The following is a 20,394-nucleotide window of genomic DNA, read 5'->3' on the forward strand; positions in this document are numbered from 1 at the left end:
AGAGGCATCAATTTCATTTTACACTTCCCGCTAGTTACCTTTTTGCACCAGAGAATTTGCCTGATGAGCTATCTCTTGATCTCTGACCACTCTCTGATCCTCTTCCTTTGGTGGAATCTTTCCTCTCTAGAATTGTTGCTGGTGTGAGAGCCAGAACTTGTTGGATGCCATTAAGGATCAGCCAAGCAGACAGACAGTTTATGTTCTGAGTCACCTAAAGCCAGAACAAACATTTTCTCATTACATGTCATGATTATTGTAATATTCTGGGATTTCCGCCTTCCAAGAACAATTTAACTTACATTTCCTCCTGCTCTTGTAGAATTCTTTACAGCATGTGACACAGCATTGAATATTTCCAGCTGAAAAAGTGAAGAAGTGTAAATGAAAATATACAAAATGCAATGTTAAACATTAAAAATCGCTCAAACGCATCATTGTGTATTGCCGAGTTGCAGTTTGGAAAATTATGCATGCTTGCATTCATGAAGTAAAAACATACACACATTTAATATAGTTTATAAGTATGAAGCTTTGAATGGCCGCAATAGGTATTTAGTGTGATAATGACCTTGACCTTTAGCCTTTGGATTTCAAAAGCAACATGAATCTTGAATGTCATCAGGATTTGAAGTCTGATAAACATGCACCAGCAAGTACATTTATAAAAGTTAGAGGCAAGCTCAAATCTACAGTATATAGTGAAAAAGAGACCTTGACCTTTGACCTCAAAATATGTAGGAACCTTCCTCTTTTAGATGTGATCAAAATATGCAAGTGTGACAAAGACGAACCAGGTAGTATGAAAGTTAAGAGACCAGACAAGCTCAAATCTCTGGCATTTAGTGTTGAAGTGACCTTGACCTTAAAATTTATAGGAACCTTCCTCTTTTGGATGTAATCATGTTATGTAAGTCTCACAGAGATGCACCAAAAAGTATGAAAGTTACAGACCGGAAAAGCTAATTGTGGACGCTACCCGCCCGACTGGACGTACATCCTTTGCCAATTTAAAAGCTGAGATTTGCTACGTAACTCGGCTAAAAAGCAGACTGTAAATCACAATACAATATGAAAGTCCTCTACTCCAGATGCTTAATGTGAATTCATTTTAACTTACAGATTTTTGTACGATACTGTTTCCATAGCTGTCAATTTCCTCATCTTTTGTGTTGCTGGGTTTGGCAGGCTGTGGACTGGCCAGATTAACTACAGTGTTAGAGGTGGCCACTGTCATTGATGTGTATAAACAGGTCAAGGTTATGGAGATGATTTTCTCAAGTCTCTGTGGTGTCAGTGGCTCCAAAACAGGCAAAGAGAAAGCCCTCCATATTATAGATATCTCATTGAGAAGGAACTGGTAGCTGTAAGACATCAAAACTACATCCTTAAGTTTCTTGACAGGAAGATAAAAAAAAAATCCTAAATATTTTCATAGAAAATCCTTATTGTGGACTGATTACTCAGGGCCCAGGTGACCTGGTTTGAACAAACTTATATCTACGCTGCTTGAAAATGTTGTAAAAGACCAGGTCATGATTTGAACAAACCAAATCCACATTACATGATGATGTTTGCACACTGACTTGATATTTTACCCATGTGGTTGTGAAAGATTCTTCGTATATATTCTTACACAAAATTTTACACTTTTTTGTGACCAAGCAAAGACCCCAGGGGTCATGGTAGACAGAAGGTGGGGTGGGGTGGGGGGATGGGGAGAGGAGTCAAGGTGCGATCAAGTTAGAGTCTACACTTCATGACGATGACTGAATATCAATTTGGCATATAGCAGCCTTGTGCTTCTGGTGAAGATTTTTACAGAATTTTCCTTGAATTAATATGTAAAACCTTGAACCTTCAATATGACGCAAGAGATTGTGATCTTAACAATCTTGAATCCCATCATCTCCCTTTGAAGAAAAAAGAACGGAAAAGTTAAAAAAAAAATAAAAAATTAAACCCCCTTTATCTATAAACGTTAATTTGTGCCAAGTTTGGTTGAAATTGGTAGTGGTTCCAAGATGTGTTTGTGAAACACTGATCCCCCATATGGCAGCAAAGTAATTCTGGTACCCAAAGAAAGGTCTTGTCACAAAGAATACACATGGGAAATATTAAAGTCCTACCACACCTGTTCAAACGTTATGACCATGGTTAATTTTTTTTAGGAGAAACCGACTAAACATTATACACGTACGCCCCTGAATCTCCGATTGAAGGAGCATAAAATAAAAATGTTTTAAGTTTACAACATCAAACAATAGACAAATTTTAATCAGAAAAGCCCACTGGAGTCTACATCCCAAGTGAGCTAACAATGAACACTAATACGTTTATACCCTTTATCAAGACAACTATACATGTATAAACCCTGGCACGTGGCAAGCAATTTTTTTTAGACCAGACTAAGCAATGTCGGAATTGACTACCAGAACAGAAGTAGAACAATTTGTTAGTCAATTAAGTTCACTCTATGACATAATAAAATTTGTCCGCTATGTTCTGAAAAAAAATCACATTTACTGATACACATAAAATTCAGCTTGGAATGATTGTATTATCGTCAGCCACAGTGGAAAATATGATGTAAAACAGGGATAATTTAGTCCTCGGCTTAAATTTAGTTTGCCTTTCAAAAATAAAACTAATGCATGTGCCTCCACATTATTCATCAACCTAAGTAATGCATCAGCACAATACTGTTACCTTAATATCATGGGAATAAAAAATATATACATTTCCTCTCGTGTCTAATGGGTGATTTTCTACACAGCTTTCTTCCTTTCATTCATCTCAGAATTTCATATTCACATTCAATTTTCAAAGGTAGATATCCTTTCAGCCTTACCTATTCCTTGTGGTAAGAGCTTCTGACAATGTACAGGGCATCACAAAAGCTGCACCATTTAGAGCATCTTTACACCTCTGTGAGTATTTTTCTAGAAATGTCAAACTAGTGCAGACATCAACAAGAATGTTTGATCCATCCAGTTGCAGTAGATTAGCTATGTTTCTCTTTGCAAAACCCAGTTTGATTTCTTCTGAAGGTGCTCCACCACTGTGCATGGTTAAGTCTCCATCTGCTGTGACGGCCTCTATGGTTGGGTCCAGTTTGGTAGGCATGCCAACACTCAGCTCTCCAAAGACTGAAGTTAGCTGGTCAAAAATATTTGTTCCTGTGTCAAGTCTAGGGCGAGCCAACTCTCTTTGGACCGGCTCTTCTTCTATTAATTAAAAAATCAATTCAGGTCTTTGATTAGAAGCATTAATCAAGCCTATTTATAGTTGTTTGACTCATGTATTTTTTAAACATTTACATCTAACCTTTCAACCAATCAGCTTCATAATTTTTATCAGTAAAATAACTATTAAAGCACTTACCAACAATGAAATTTAGTTTATATACAAGGCAAATTAACACTGATAGAAATCTGGGAATGCAGTCTTCACAAAAAATCAGTGGTCCGAAGACCAAGGCCAGTGAATTTTAAGGTCGGGTCAGTGAAAATCAAAAATCAAGAAGTTCAATAGGCTTGTGGACTTTGTGTAAGTCACATGAAATGTAATGTTGGATGTAGATATTCTAAATGTTTTGCATAAATTTACCATCAAAACAAAGATAACCTGTGGGCTTGTGAATTCAGACAGTTCACTAGTCCTACTGGCCAGCACGTTTTAAATGTTTTTGTGTAGACTGGGAATGTATACATTACCTGTTTCTTCTTCTCTTATGGTTGGAGGTGCATGTGAGGATCTCAACATGGCACAGAATGTCAATACATCTGCTTTCCCCAGACTACACGCTCCTGTACACAGAGTCTTTATCAACAACATCAAGATTTTCTACGAAAAAAAAGGCAGTAAATAAGCATGAACTTTACAAAAAATATGAGAGTTCTAAAGTATGCTCTCCGATATTTATTAATGTATGATGTTACCCCAAAGACATCTTTGAATATAATCATGGCACCAATATACCTGTGAGAGTGCACATCCATCATTGTGATGCTGCAATCTGCTCAGTAGATACTTTAGCAAAACTCTACATGCACTGGATATATCAGTCAACTGCGAACCGGCTACTGTTGAAGATAAAGACAACAACCATGGCTTGTTTCACGAACACAATATTACAGACCACCGATTACTAAATTCACACAATCATTATCTTATTCTAGGTATTTGGAAATGATTTAAGACTACAATGCAATGAAATTTAATAACTAACAGTACTATATCTATAATTACAATTACTTTTCCTAATTGTTCAAGATTTACAGAAAGACACATTTTTAACAGAAGGATATAAACTGCAGACTTATCTTTTTGAAACACATAATTTGCAGAGAGGATTATTTGTTTAAGTTTTCATTGCTAAATGATGCATAGAGTATGGTTGTTTACCTGTCCCGGCACAAGAACTCAGGTGATGTGAGGCCAAAGCAACAAATGAGGAGTAGAATTGTTCATACTGATCCTCATGGCCAAGAATGTCATTTTCACTGAAAACAATGAAAATAAAAAACTTAATCAGAAAAAACAAGAGATACTGTGAACAATGCTCACTAAGAATACCCCCCGCTTACCCCAATCTCCCAAAGGGTGTAGTTAATAGGTATAAATTACCTCTTTCCTGAGTGTAAAAATATGGTATGCCTTTGTAGAAGAAAATGGAATATATAGTCCAAACACAAATCCATGGCATAAACCTATAATCTGGACCTTAAGATCAAAGGTCAAGGTCATAAAGAGGTCATGAATGTGCATGACACATAGTCTCATGGTGATACACCCATGTCTTATGGTATGACTATGTTAAAGGTCATATAGAGGTCATGAAGATAATGGACACATCGTCTCATGGTGATCCACCTGTGTGCCAAATATGGTATGCCTAAGTCAAAGAACAAAGAAGTTATGGCCCGGACACGAATCTGCACAGACAGACAGACGGACGGACAGACAGAGTGATTCCTATATACCCCCCTGAACTTCGTTCGGGGGGTATAAAAATTAATGGAAATTTGATTATAATGAAAATTAGTCTAACATTGAGCTCAACCTACAGATTATACAGGTACATATGAGCATAATCAAAAACTGCTAAGATACTCATTACCTCCAGAAAACTGCATTTAGAAATACTTGTCAAAAAAGGTGCAAGATAGACAGAAGTAATATCTCTATTAATGTTTAGGTGGAAATCACTATGTTGGTCCCAAGTCATATAACTTTATCATAGAGCTGTTGCTTCGTAAACATTTTTAGGTTTGCATTTCCTAAAATTTAGTCAAGTAGTTAGGTTAGGGTACAATTTTGGGGGTTTACAACAACTTTATAAACATGTACTTTTTTCCCCTTCTTTTCTTAAGCTTGTATGCCCGACAGGGCCCAGAATTGGATTTGTAAATAAATAAATATAGCACTGCAGGGTTCGAAATTAACTCATGTCCGTAAGTCCGAGACTAGTAAAAAACGTGTCGGACTAGTGAACTCTCTATAGCACTAGTCCGTACGGACTAGTGAAAATCCGGAAATCAATCTTCAATGTGGTAAAGATTTTTAGGAAGATTTGTCTGAGTCTCTTAGATGTTTGAACTTATGATTACCTGCATGGTCAAGTGTTTGCATGACTACGACATCCTGATCTTCCAACACATGGAGTGCGTTGGAGACCGCCGTTCTTCGAACGTGCACAAATTGTCAAATTCCTGCCGATTCCGAACGCCGAGTACACATCACGAGAACGTGTTCTAGGTGTAAGAATTGCAAGTAGTGTGGTCTGAGAACATGCACGTTTGTGCGCACATGTTCTCGTCATTAGCGACTCTAACACAGTAGTTCATAACACTATAGCTCATGACTTGGTCAATCCAGTGAATTTTATCGACTTTATTGATAAAATTTCGAACTTCTGTGACTCTAAAATCTGAGCACCAAAAGAACAGGAACATCGATCTCGAACGCACTTATGGACGTTTATAAAAGGATTAACTCGGAGGTTAATATTGTATGCTTCTGAAGATTTTGAATGCGAAATAAAATATGGTGGTCTCTTTTTCTTCTGTAGGTGTCAGAAATTGAATTGTTTGCAACTGTGATGTGTTTGGTTTGATTAAAATGAAGATCATTTTATGATATACTGGACGGACTAGTGAAATGATTTGCGGACTAGTGAACATCAACAGTGACTAGTCCGTACGGACTAGTGCTTGAAAAAGTTAATTTCGAACCCTGCACTGTACTCACTTATCCCAATTTTGAGCTAATTCATGTAATTTTGCTTACAATAATTATTTAGGAAACAACTACAACTGTCGTGCCTACTACCACCACAGGATACAATGGATGGTGAGAAATAGTTAATTTGTACTCATTGAAGAATAATTGATTTTTAAAATATACTCTGATCTCTGGACAATGACAACATATCCCAACCCCCTCAAAAATGGAAAAAAACACATTTAACTTTCTTGAATCAAAATAGTAGGTGCATAACTACATCATTCATATAAAATATACACAAAGTTTTAATCAAATCTATTCATTAGCATTAAAGATATACTCTGGACAAATATGTCAACAGATGGACAAAGCAATTCCATTATAGTAAAGTATCCCCCCCAACTTCAATTGCAGGGGGTATAAAAAAAAAAACCCTGCATAAAAAGTCAAATGTTGAACCAATTTTTGCTTTAGAATTTCAAAAAAATGAAAACAAATCAAAGCAGGGTAGCCTTATTGTTCTTAAATCTCCTTTACAGACCCACATATTACAATTTTTGCCTCAAAATTTCTAAGTACTGTAAACCTAATTTCTTTAGTCTCTGCTTGTTTTAATGAGGTGAGCTTTGACCAAATTGAAAGTCACAAGGAGTCCAATCATATCTTAATGTATGAAACATTTCCAATTTCAAGCAAATGTTATTTTTTCCCAGCTGGAAAGGCCCAGGCCCTTGATATCAAGACCTATTAAAAATGATTTTCTTTTTACTTTTAGCTCTTGGTTATAATTGTGAATTTCCATTGTGTTTCTATATATGCCATTATGGTCATATCAAAATTTGACAAACATGTAGACTTGACATTTGTTGACTTGTAACATGAGATGTGATGTTGTAATGTACAAACATGTAAATATCAAGTCTACAAACAGAAATACTGTAGGGATGACCACGTATAACTTAGGAAACAATGATAAACTTTTATAAAGGGAAATGTAAAATAAGAAATCAAACGATGACATAAATGAAGAGTACAACACTGAGGTATATATTTCTGAGAGACATAACATACACCCCGAGCTACAAACATGCATAGCTGAAACTGAGAAATCAACATGGTTGCATATTTGGATTAACAAGCTTATATGCTTGAATTTTTACACGATTACCCACCATATAGATTTAATATGTAGATGCTGTATTCAGATATATTTATCATGTTCAAATCATATAGTTTCCTATTAAATGAGATAAAAGTTAAAACCTCTCTAATATATAATTATGAAATCAACAGTGAATTGAATTCATTAAAGGGACCAAACATCCACCGAATTACCGACAGTTCGGGTGCGCGGCGTTTCAGGTGCACTACTGTTCGGCACCTGATGCGACTTTTCAGGAGTTTAGTGATGACGGTTCGGGAGTTTTTTAATGACAGTTTGGGAGTTGATTATTGAAATTATTAAAAAAGTAAGAATCCACGTTACAGAACATTTTCTTGGGAACTGGTAAAGTTCAGTGTGTGCAATCTTTGACAATCACATATGGTGATTTGTGATGACAAAATTCGATATTGACAGTGATCCAGTGAGGAGATTTGTACACTCTGCTATGTTAGTTTTATGACATCACCATCAATCAATGAATCTATGCACATTTTCCAAAGCTACGTTTACTACCAATCCCAATTAATATTATCAACATTTATTTTCATTTTACTAATTGTAGTTTATATATTGTTATTTAATTTCAGTTCCTGCACTACTTCAAAAAAAATTCTCAATATGCCAAAAAAGAAAAGAAAAGAAAGCTGCTTGCCTCATTAAATGTAGAAACGCAGGAAGCTATATACATATATGCAAGTCATGTCAATTCAAGTCCAATAGTCAATCTATTTCTTCCATTGTGATGGCTTATTACATTATTTTCCATTACTATACCTTAGTGTAATCGATTTGCAAAGCTTTGGAAGTATTTCAGCGTCTACTGAAGCATTGGGAGCGATCAGCAAAGGCTTTATGCTGACCGACCACTCCAATCCTCCTGGACTTCTGCTAGCCATTTTTGTTATCTCGTTTTCTCTCGAAGTATACGAGGGTGGGCGGTAAATCTAGTACTCCCGACTCCCGATAGTCCCGGATTGCGATGTTTTAAAGATAATATTAAAACCGGCAAACAGAATTACTTCATACTTCTCGGGAACAATCTTTATGTCCAAATTGATTCACACAATTAAAAAAAACCCAATAATAATAAGTATAAATTCTTAAACTTGAAATGTCACCTACTCAAAAGGGGTAAATCTAGTACAATCGTAACTACTTGGCTATTTCCGTAACCGCAAATGAACGGTTACGGAAAAAGACGAGCGCGTGATCCGATTGAATCTAGTACTGTGTTATAAATACAAAAACCGAAAACGGACACCGATACAGGTACGGTTAACATACATAGCTCATAACACAGTATGATCCAAAGAAAAATACCATTATTAAAACGGAAATAAATTACTTTTAAAAATTAATAAAATTTACCATTATTAGGCATTCTTTGTGTTTCTAAATTATAGTAGAACTCTTAGCCACATAAATTATGTGTTTTCCCCGATTCTACGACGTGGACGTAGTTCTACCGCAGAGCCCTCATTACAAATTAAAGTTTTAATTTGATGAATTTTAATTACACATTTATTACTGATTGTCTTGAAGAAATATTCCATTTTACATATTGTCCTATTTGTTATGGTTTTTTAGTCAAACGTACTAAATCATGTGTTCTGTTTTGGTTCAATGTACGTTTATTTATCGCAAAAAATAATTCTATTTAAGAATAAAAATAAAAGATACGGTATCTAATTCTTTTTATAATAACAGAAAATATTCAAAATGTAAATGATTTTGTTGATATATGATTTTTAACAATGTTTTGATTATTTGATTAACAGTTATATAACAAATTCTGAGCTTTAATATGTGTAAATTTTAATCATTAGAAAATCAAGATAAATTAATTTCTTTTTGTACATTTAGAATTGGTCCTTCAAATTTTTTATTAGATATTGTTTTAATTGCTGGGGAAGAAAGAAAATTCAAACCCGAGTTTAGAAAATATAATAAAAATATTTGCTTTTAGATACAAATATATGATATTCTTAAATAATAGATTTTCTCTTAAATAATAGAACACCCCCTTGGAATTTCGAATTTTTTTTTTTTTTTATTGATTTGCCCCCATTAACACCCCCCCCCCCCCCCCGGGAAATTTATTACACCTCGAATTTGTTGTTCAAAATTTATAGACAATGCGGCTTGCCTCGCATCAGATGGTAATTAAACTAATTTGCTATGTAATTAAAGGTTTTCACTTTCATTCGAAGTGGAAAATTTGTTATAAATGACCCCTTTTGAGGAGGCGACATTTCAAGTTTAAAAATTTATCTTTATATCATTGGGGTTTTTTTTTTTTTTTTATTGTGTGGATCAATTTGGACATAAAGATTGTTCCCGAGAAGAATGAAGTTATTCTGTTGGTCGGTTTTGATATTATCTATAAACCATCGATCGCAATCCAGGATCATCGGGAGTCGGCAGTACACTATATAGGCCTACATGTATATTTTGGAATCATTAAAACTGTGAAAAAGAAGAAATATTTCTAGCAAAACATAAAGATTTATTCAACATTGTTTTTTCGGCGATAAGAGGCAATGAATGCAGTCATGTCATACATGGTTTTTAAGTTGAATGATTGTACAATACAACGGTAGTAAATACATTTACATAGCATATTCCCTGGAAGCTCAAAAAGCCGACATTCTCAGGGGTGTCATTTGAAGCTAGTTACCTTGTGTTGTTATTAGTATACAGAGGTCATAAGACATTTACAGAAACAAGTGCCTGTGGACAAAATGACGAAGTTTTTTACCAGGAGAACTCGTACCCAGATTTTTATGACAGAAATGACAAAGATTTTTAATGTATGTACATGATACACCTTTTTTAAAACCTCGAAAAAGGCGGATTTTGGTGGTGGATTTTATTTATATAATTCATTATTCGGACACAAATCATGCAAAACTTCAATTTATTATTCGGGAACAAATAATACAAAACTTCAATATCTGACAACCGAGCCCCTGTGTTGACAAAGCGTCATGCTTGTTTATAACGGTCGATAACTCGTAGCCGTCAAAATCATCGGCATTTACCAGAAGTGCTCTGTTATACATAGAAATCTTTATAAAAAGAAAACACACACACACAAATTAATGATTAACATTCTCTCTCAGAAGAAATTGTATGATAATTAACTAACAATAATCATGAAAGGAATATAATTGTCAATCGAAGAATGACCTATATATTTGACCTTTTAACTTGACCGCTACATTCCTCCCTCCTTAAATGTCTTCACACCTGAAGACATCAACCCAGGATCTTTATCCCCTGGCAGGCATTTTCACCTGTCAGTTCCAGGGGCTGGCCTACGGCACCAAATGTAACAGGAAGGGAGAAAATGCAACAGACCAGACCGGGATTCGAACCCGGGACCCCCTGAATCTCTAGTCAGGTGCTCTACCAACTGAGCTAACTGGCCACCGGCGATCGAACCCGCCTGACCGCTACAAACTGTTGTCACTGCAGATGAGTATTCTCATTTCAAATCTTCAAAAACTCGTATAATCTAAAAAGATAAATACCAAAATATCCGGGTCAATCACAACCACTATATTATCAAGGTATATGCAAGTTTTTGTAATAATCCAAACACTAGAAATGGTCAAAAATAGTCGAAAAGACCGGAGCGAAAATAACACTTCTGTATCAATCGCTGGTCACGTGACTCCAAGTCTACTGACAAACAAGTTGATGGAACAGGGGTTTCAACAATCTCGATAGAAGTCAGCATTTCGCAAATTCTATGATCGTTATAACGATCTAGTTCGTCAATACAACCTATCATTGGGTCAAATATGCTGTCTGACGTGTTTCATACCAATTGTTAAGCCGTTCTTAGCACACTGATTTTGACTGCGAATAACTCCGTTTACCTGATCAGGATATAGGGCTCACGGCGGGTGTGACCGGTCGACAGGGGATGTATGCTTACTCTTCCTTGTTTGCCCAACTATCTATTTTATATTGATTGTAGGAGTTATGAGATTGATCACTGTTCGTTATCTTCACCTTTCATCTAACCTTATACATATGTAAATATTTACATATATGTATAAGGTTAGATGTGTATTCATATACCTATTATGACCCAAGCACCTGTGTTATTTGCAAGTCTGAATTCTCCATGGAGGAGGCCAGACGAATATTGTAAACCTGGTTAGGCCTTCTATAAATTTATACAGTATATGTCAGTTTATGTTACTGTTTCATGTACACGTTCATCGTCGCAAACCACGGGTTATTGTTTCATTCTATTTCACAAAGTGAAACAATAACCCGTAGTTTGCGACGATGGTACACGTTATGCTTTACGTGAATAATTGAAAAGACATACAGACAATGATTTTCAATGTATGGAACGTCACAATACCCCCGACGTCATAATTCAGGTCACGTCATGATATATTATCATACTGCGTTAGAAACGGTTTGTTGAGAGATCTATAGAAATTGACAATATGGCTAGTTCATCAGAGGTGAGTTGTAGACCCATGGGCAATTAAATATCGCTTGTGTTCGAATTTACAATTAAAGAGCACTCTTTGATTGGTAAATCGGACTTAAGCCATATCCAAATCCAATGTATTAAACGAAAAGTGTATAGTGAATAAGAATCAAAATACACGTGTACATGAAGTCTTGTAGCTCATCTTTATGCGGGATAGTATATGAAAGGTGAAGATAGCAGTGATCAATCTCATAACTCTTATAAGCAATACAAAATAGAGAGTTGGGCAAAAACGGATTCCTGGACAATCCAGAGGTGGGATTAGATGCCTAGGAGGAGTAAGCATCCTCTGTCGACCGGACACACCCGCCGTCAGTCCTATATTTTGAGCAGGTAAACGTGTGCCAAGAACGACCTAACAATCGGCATGAAACACGTCAGACAGCATTTGACCCAATGATAGGTTGTATGATTGGCAAACTAGATCGTTATAACGACCATAGAATTTACGAAATGCTGACTTTAAACGAGGCTGTTGAAACCCCTGTACCATCAACTTATTTGTCAGTTGTTTGCCTCGATTTAAAAACTGACCATACGCAGAACAAGCCCCTGCGTATCGAATCAGTTGAGAGATATTTAAACACCATATGCAGGTGATAATGGAATAATGCTACATAAATATGAGAAATTGACGATGGAAAAACTGAAGGAATTCCGTTTGCCATACAGTTGAATTGTCAGTTTGCCGTTAATGTCTACTTTCAATAAAATATCCAAGTATGAAGTAGAAGTGGACGACTCTGTGGTGTCTTTGATTTCGAGTTTATATATGACTCCAAACCCATTTTAAAAAAAAACAACTAAATGTGAATATCCGTGTATTCTTACCAACACGTGTACATTTTTTGGATTATTGTAGAAATCTATGGAGCTGAGAGAACGTCTGCAAAATGGAAGTTTGACACTTAGAGACCTCGACAACAGGGTAAGTGTGCAAAGGAAACTATTGTTTTGTGGGTTTTTTCTCAAAATCCAAAATTGAAAATAATATAAAATTACTAAGGTGCTCCCTGTGACTGTGCTTGTCGTTACAGAAAAGAGGATCCCTAAAGCACAAAGGGAAAAGAAGACGGCGCAAACCCAAGACTGGGAAAGATTCTGCAATCATTGATGCTCAAACCTTGGTAAAGCCCCAAAGATCGAGGATGCCAAATAACACAGACATCGGGCGGAACGACTTGGAAATGGTTAGTTCTATCACCTATCACGTATACCTTATATAATATTATATATATATATATATATATATATATATATATATATATATATATATAATACATAGAAATATCTATGATCATTTCCTGCTACCGGTAGTAATTTCGCCTTACGACTCTTCATAAAAGATTCCCGGAGAACTGTAAGGCGAAAGTACTATCAGGAACTGATCGTTGAATATCGGGGATAATTCTGAATTTTTCGGGACGTTAAAATAAGTATAGTGAATTTGGAAGTAAAAATTAGACATTGGAGTTCTGAAGCCTTAATTGAATAAAAGTAGAAAATATATGTATTGTTATTAATTAGCCTACATGGGGGGTGGGGGTTGTGTGTGTGTTTTTTGGGGGGTTTTTTTTGTTTGGTTTTGTTGTTGTTGTTTTTTTGGTTTGAAAGTGAAAGTTGTTTACTGTTACTTGTATACTTATTGTAATGCATATGTAAATGATGTCTCCATGTAAGTTTTTAAATTTCATCTAATTATTAAACATATCCCTAAACTAATTAAAGACAGGTTAAATTCAATAAAGAAATATAAATTGATTCAATTCGATTAGAAATAGGTCAAATTTCTTTATGAAATAGACGCATGACACTTTCTTTAATTGGTTTAGAGACAAACTATTGTACGTGGGGTAAAAGGCATCATTTCTATTCATAATTCATTATATCTTATGCATAGTGTTTTGCAGTCAAAAGTATGACTATACCTGGTAATGTTACAGCGACTGAAAACTGACATGAAATCATATAATATGATAGAAATAATATTTATACGCGTACAATCTCCCGAATAAATGAAATTGCGCTGTAAGCAGGTTTTCAGAATAATTCAGTAAGAGATGATTTCATAAGATCATTGCAGAGACCACGTAATTTCATTGATCTTCAGAAGTGTCTGACATTTTTTAAAATATAAAAAGCGTCAGTAACAGTTTGCGAGGTGTGCAATTAAAGACATCATAAGATGAGATTAATATTTATTTCATTGTAATGTGAACACACACACACACACACACACACACACACACGCGCGCGCCGCGCGCACACACAACACATACACACACACACACACACACACACACACACACACATATATATATATATATATATTTATTTTTTTTCTTTCGTTTTCTCCTGTTGTAGATCGCACGTGGTATCATTGATGATATATTTGACGGTGCGTACAACCAATGCGCTGTGATTAAATACAGGTTTGTACAGTACCATTTATTCCTGATTGTTAACGACAATTTATTTCTTGGAATTCATCGTATTTTATTGTATTTTAACTTTATGTCATTTTTAGCATTGCCAGAGAAAAGACAAATGAATTAGCTGACGTGTATTTGAAAAACTTCATAGTTGATGAAAGAGTCCGTATTACACGGAGAGAGAACACGGAACAGAGAGAGAGGACATTAGAGGTACCGTCTCTACTGAGTTCTGTTGTTGTTTGTACAAACCCCACTGCAACATACACGTGATGTGTTTCAGATGTTGCAGGTGGGGCTAATGAATTTGTCCACGGAAGTGACGTTTCAGCTTATTTTTTACTTATGAGGGAGGGTGGGGACTCTCCCACCTTCTTTCTCTTTATTCAGGTCCTCCATCTTTTCCCCATACCGTCTTCGTCTCCCATTTCCTGCCTCCCTGTCTACCCTCTTATAAAATGTTCATGAAAGCTTTAATTTCTTGTTCATCCACTAATCATATAGCAAATATGGGTTTTAAAGCTGATTTATAATCCTCATGAAATCATGTGGATATGTATATATCAGTTCTTGTATATTTCCTCGAGTTGTGATTTTATACCCATGCTATGCAAGAATATATCATCTAGACACACGTACTCTAAAATTCAATCTTTGTTTTTGACAGTTGTTGTACAAAGCCGCAGAAGAAAATGTGGATGATTTGATACTGCGTGCAACAATGCCCAGTCACCAAAGGTGGGTAGTACTACGTGTAGTATATATAAATTAAAATAAATGTCATTCACTTTAGTACATTTACACTTACTTTTCATTTGTTTACATTGGACACGTGGAGGTACAAAACCAGTGTCATATTCCCTGAACCTCACCCTTTAATGTCCTCCAGGAACTGTAATGTACTGATATATACGTATATCATGTTGATACAAGTTAGTACATAGAATCGGGAGGGGGGGGTGTCATTCTTTGTTGACAACCTTGATTATCCGGGGAAGGGGGGGGGGTATGTTTTTTCTTTTACTTTAGATAAATTGGCCGATTTCTTCAGAATTGAATTGTAAGAATATATAAGCTTGTACTGAATTTAAGTAGAAAAAGACGAACACCCCTTCCTCCAATTTGAAATTTTTAAATTTGTGCAAAAGAATATTTTCGTATAGTTATTTTAACTTTTTTGGCATGTCAAGAATTTTAGATAAGTGCCGTCAAGTCATTTTCTCCGAGGACTAACACCCCCCTACCCCCACCCCACCCCTTTTTTTTGAAAAACGATTTTACCTGTTGTTGTATAATGGAAAAAATGTAGAAGCAACACATTGTGTGAAATAAGCTTAGAGGCGAGATCAAAAGATCGATGTCGGATAAAAAACTAAATCAAATAGCTAGGGGGGTGGGGGTTGTTGTTGAAGGGGCAACATTTCCCAAAGCTTCGGATGACACTTAAGTGGAAAAAGAAAAAAAGACAAGCGACTGTTGAAAACCGCATAATATTATATTTCAATGACATTTTAAAAATAGTTTTAATGTACACTTTCATTTGTGAATAAACAGTCAAAGGTATACAGAGTGTTATTCATAATCGTTTATTTTTACTTCTTAATTGATTAGTTTCAACATTCGTCAAATGGGGTGGGGTGGGAGGATCTAATATTCTTGGTGAAAACTATCAGACATTGAACTTTTGATCTTGTCCCTTACAGTTTTTAGTATACACACAAGTAATATCCTGCAATTGCTAAAGAACAACATGTTCTTCAGTTCAGTTTATAAGAATATGAACATTTACCTATGTATGTGTAATGAAGGAATTATGAATTGATTTTCAGATTTTTCAAGAGATTGTGTTCTGAGGCATTGCAATAATACTGATTTCTATTGTTTACAGCCTTAATAGTGTGTCTGGGACAGATCAGATCCTCGGAGAAATGACGTCACAAGTACGTATTTAAAACAAAAGTCTCCTTAAACCAACTTACCAACCCAGTCTTCCTTTTGATTCCTTTCTTGGGAAAAGCAGAGAAAACACCGTGGGATATATCATTCTATTGCAGCAAAATGATGCTTTCTCAAAGATGATTTTTCTCATACTAGGATGAAGATTCCTTTTTGCCAAAGAGGGGCTGGAAATGGTTCCTGTGTGGTTCCCGTGTGTCAAGACCATATCAGGTAATTATAAGAATACGTATGTTACGCCATTTTTAGATATTTACATTTCCAACGGGTTTTTTTTCTGCAATACTACTATTTATAGGCATTTCCTCATGAACACACAGTAGTTTTAAACATTGCGCGTATGAATATTGATAAATATAGTACGTCTGTTCTATACCGACTGGAAATTCCGATAGAAATGAAAGTAGGATATAAATACACGAAATAAATTTTATTTTTGAAAATTCATGAAGGTGGGAACCACAACGCCTCACCCCGGCATACTTCATAAAGCGCGTTAACATACATTGTAGTTACGTCTTTAGATATGATTCTCACTTTATAAGTAACTGAATATTCCACAGGTGCTTGTGTATGGAGCGCCAAATTAACATAAACTCAAATAATTGAAGATATCTTCAATTATTTGAAGATATCATCAATTCATTTGATGCGCGCAACAATTGAATTAAAGATCTCTTCAAATAATTAATGATTTCTTCAATTCTGAATTATTGCGCGCATTAATTGAATCTGATGATAGCATTTAAAATTCTTCAGCTGAATTGAAGAGCGCTTTAATTGAATTAATGATCTCTTTAAATGAATTAATGATGTCAACAATTGAATTGATGCGCGCTACAATTCAATTGAAAAGAGCAATAATTGATGTAATGCGCGCATTAAATCAATTGATGAGAACAATAATTGAATTGATGCGCGCAATAATGCATTTGATGAGAACAATAGTTGATTTAATGCGCGCATTAATTCAATTATTGCTCTCATCAAATGCATTAATGCACGCATCAATTCAATTATTGCTCTCATCAATTGATTTAATGATATATTTAAATCATTTGAAGAGAGCAATAATTCCTTTGGAGAGTGCAACTATATAATAGAAGATATCTTCAATTCAACATATCCAGGGATGCTTACTCCTCCTAGGCACCTGATCCCACCTCTGGTGTGTCCAGGGGTCCGTGTTTGCCTTAATATCTATTTTGTATTGCTTGTAGGAGTTATGAGATTGATCACTGTTCGTTATCTTCACCTTGCATCCACAATTGAATTAATGATATCTTTAATACGCGCATTAATTCCTTATACAAAAGCATTGTAAATGGTTTAAAGATATCTTCAATTGAATTAAAGAGATCATCAAATTATTTATACCGAGCTCTAAATTAATTATTGCGAGCAATATTTCTACTAAAAGAAAAGTGGTTTCGTTGTAAGAGTGTTTACTGACGATGATATATATATATATATATATATATATATATGTCCTGTTGTAGATCGCACGTGGTATCATGGATGATACATTTGACGGTGCGTACAACCAATGCGCTGTAATTAAATACAGGTTTGTACAGTACCATTTATTCCTGACTGTTAACGACAATTTATTTCTTGGAATTCATCGTATTTTATTGTATTTTAACTTTATTTTATTTTAGCATTGCCAGAGAAAAGGCAAATGAATTAGCTGACGTGTATTTGAAAAACTTCATAGTTGATGAAAGAGTCCGTATTACACGGAGAGAAAACACGGAACAGAGAGAGAGGACATTAGAGGTACTGTCGCTACAGAGTTCTGTTGTTGTTCGTACAAATCCCACTGCAACATACACGTGATGTGTTGCAGGTGGGGCTAATGAATTTGTTTACGGAAGTGGCGTTTCGGTTTATTTTTTACTTACGAGGGAGGGTGGGGACTCTCCCTCTTTCTTTCTCTTTATTCACGTCCTCCATCTTTTTCCCTTACCGTTTCGTCTCCCATTTCCTGCCTCACTGTCTGCCCTCTTATAAAATGTTCATGAAAACTTTAATTTCTTGTTCATCCACTAATCATATATCAGTTCTTGTATATTTCCCCGAGTTGTGATTTTATACCCATGCTATGCAAGAATATATCATCTAGACACACGTACTCTAAAATTCAAACTTTGTTTTTGACAGTTGTTGTACAAAGCCGCAGAAGAAAATGTGGATGATGTGATACTGCGTGCAACAATGCCCAGTAACCATAGGTGGGTAGTACTACGTGTAGTATATATAAATTAATATAAATGTCATTCACTTTAGTACATTTACACTTACTTTTCATTTGTTTACATTGGACACGTGGAGGTACAAAACCAGTGTCATATTCCCTGAACCTCACCCTTAAGTGTCCTCCAGGAACTGTAATATACTGATATACACGTATATCATGTTGATACAAGTTAGTACATAGAATCGGGGGTGGGGGTGTCAAACTTTGTTGACAACCTTGATTATCCGGGGAAGGGGGGTATGTTTTTTCTTTTACTTTAGATAAATTGGATGATTTCTTCAGAATTAAATTGTAAGAATATATAAGCTTGTACTGAATTTAAGTAGAAAAAGACGAACACCCCTTCCTCCAATTTGAAATTTTTAAATTTGTGCAGAAGAATATCTTTGAATAGTTATTTTAACTTTTTTGGAATGTCAAGAATTTTAGAAAAGTGCAGTCAAGTCATTTTCTCCGATGACTAACACCCCCTTACCCCCACGCCCCCCCCCTTTTTTTTTTTGAAAAACGATTTTACCTGTTGTTGTATAATGGAAAAAATGTAGAAGAAACACATCGTGTGAAATAAGCTTGGAGGCGAGATCAAAAGATCGATGTCGGATAAAAAACTAAATCAAATAGCTAGGGGGGGGGGGGGGGGGTTGTTGAAGGGGCAACATTTCCTAAAGCTTCGGACGACACTTAAGTGGAAAAAGAAAAAAGACAAGCGACTGTTGAAAACCGCATAATATTATATTTCAATGAAATTTTTAAAATAGTTTTAATGTACACTTTCATTTGTGAATAAACAGTGAAAGGTATACAGAGTGTTATTCATAAGTATTTTTACTTCTTAATAGTTTCAACATTCGTCAAATGGGGTGGGGTGGGAGGATCTAATATTCTTGGTGAAAACTATCAGACATTGAACTTTTGATCTTGTCCCTTACAGTTTTTAGTATACACACAAGTAATATCCTGCAATTGCTAAAGAACAACATGTTCTTCAGTTCAGTTTATAAGAATATGAACATTTACCTATGTATGTGTAATGAAGGAATTATGAATTGATTTTCAGATTTTTCAAGAGATTGTGTTCTGAGGCATTGCAATAATACTGATTTCTATTGTTTACAGCATTAATAGCGTGTCTGGGACCGATCAGATCCTCGGAGAAATGACGTCACAAGTACGTATTTAAAACAAGTCTCCTTAAACCAACTTACCAACCCAGTCTTCCTTTGATTATTTCTTGGGAAAAGCAAAGAAAATACCGTGGGGTATATCATTCTATTGCAGCAAAATGATGCTTTCTCAAATATGATTTTTCTCATACTAGGATGAAGATTCCTTTTTGCCAAAGAGGGGCTGGAAATGGTTCCTGTGTGGTTCCCGTGTGTCAAGACCATATCAGGTAATTATAAGAATACGTATGTTACGCCATTTTTAGATATTTACATTTTCACATTTTTTCCCCTGCTAAACTACTATTTATAGGCATTTCCTCATGAACACACAGTAGTTTTAAACATTGCGCGTATGAATATTGATAAATATAGTACGTCTGTTCTATAAGAACTGAAAATTCCGATAGAAATGAAAGTAGAATATAAATACATGAAATAAATTTCCTGAAAATTCATGAAGGTGGGAACCACAACGCTTCACCCCGGCATACTTCATAAAGCTCATTAGCATACACTGTAGTTACGTCTTTAGATATGATTCTCACTTTATAAGTAACTGAATATTCCACAGGTGCTTGTGTATGGAGCGCCAAATTAACATAAACTCAAATAATTGAAGATATCTTCAATTATTTGAAGATATCAACAATTCATTTGATGCGCGCAAC

The 20,394-nt window shown here is 35.3% G+C and overlaps 1 protein-coding gene across 1 annotated transcript in view; it reads right to left on the reverse strand.

Moving 5' to 3' along the window:
• Positions 1 to 8,572, reverse strand: part of LOC125678921 (E3 ubiquitin-protein ligase UBR4-like) — a 61,309-nt gene extending 52,737 nt beyond the window's left edge. Inside the window, exons 1-8 of the mRNA XM_048917727.2 lie at positions 8,168 to 8,572; positions 4,408 to 4,505; positions 3,982 to 4,085; positions 3,717 to 3,846; positions 2,852 to 3,227; positions 1,121 to 1,364; positions 303 to 362; positions 39 to 214 (exon numbers count right to left, since the gene is read on the reverse strand). Coding sequence (XP_048773684.1) covers positions 39 to 214; positions 303 to 362; positions 1,121 to 1,364; positions 2,852 to 3,227; positions 3,717 to 3,846; positions 3,982 to 4,085; positions 4,408 to 4,505; positions 8,168 to 8,289 — 1,310 coding nt within the window. The 5' untranslated portion in view covers positions 8,290 to 8,572. The remainder of the gene's footprint in view (positions 1 to 38; positions 215 to 302; positions 363 to 1,120; positions 1,365 to 2,851; positions 3,228 to 3,716; positions 3,847 to 3,981; positions 4,086 to 4,407; positions 4,506 to 8,167) is intronic.
• Positions 8,573 to 20,394: the final 11,822 nt, after the last annotated feature.

This window comes from Ostrea edulis, chromosome 2 (genome assembly GCF_947568905.1).
Source record: "Ostrea edulis chromosome 2, xbOstEdul1.1, whole genome shotgun sequence".
NCBI lineage: Eukaryota > Metazoa > Mollusca > Bivalvia > Ostreida > Ostreidae > Ostrea > Ostrea edulis.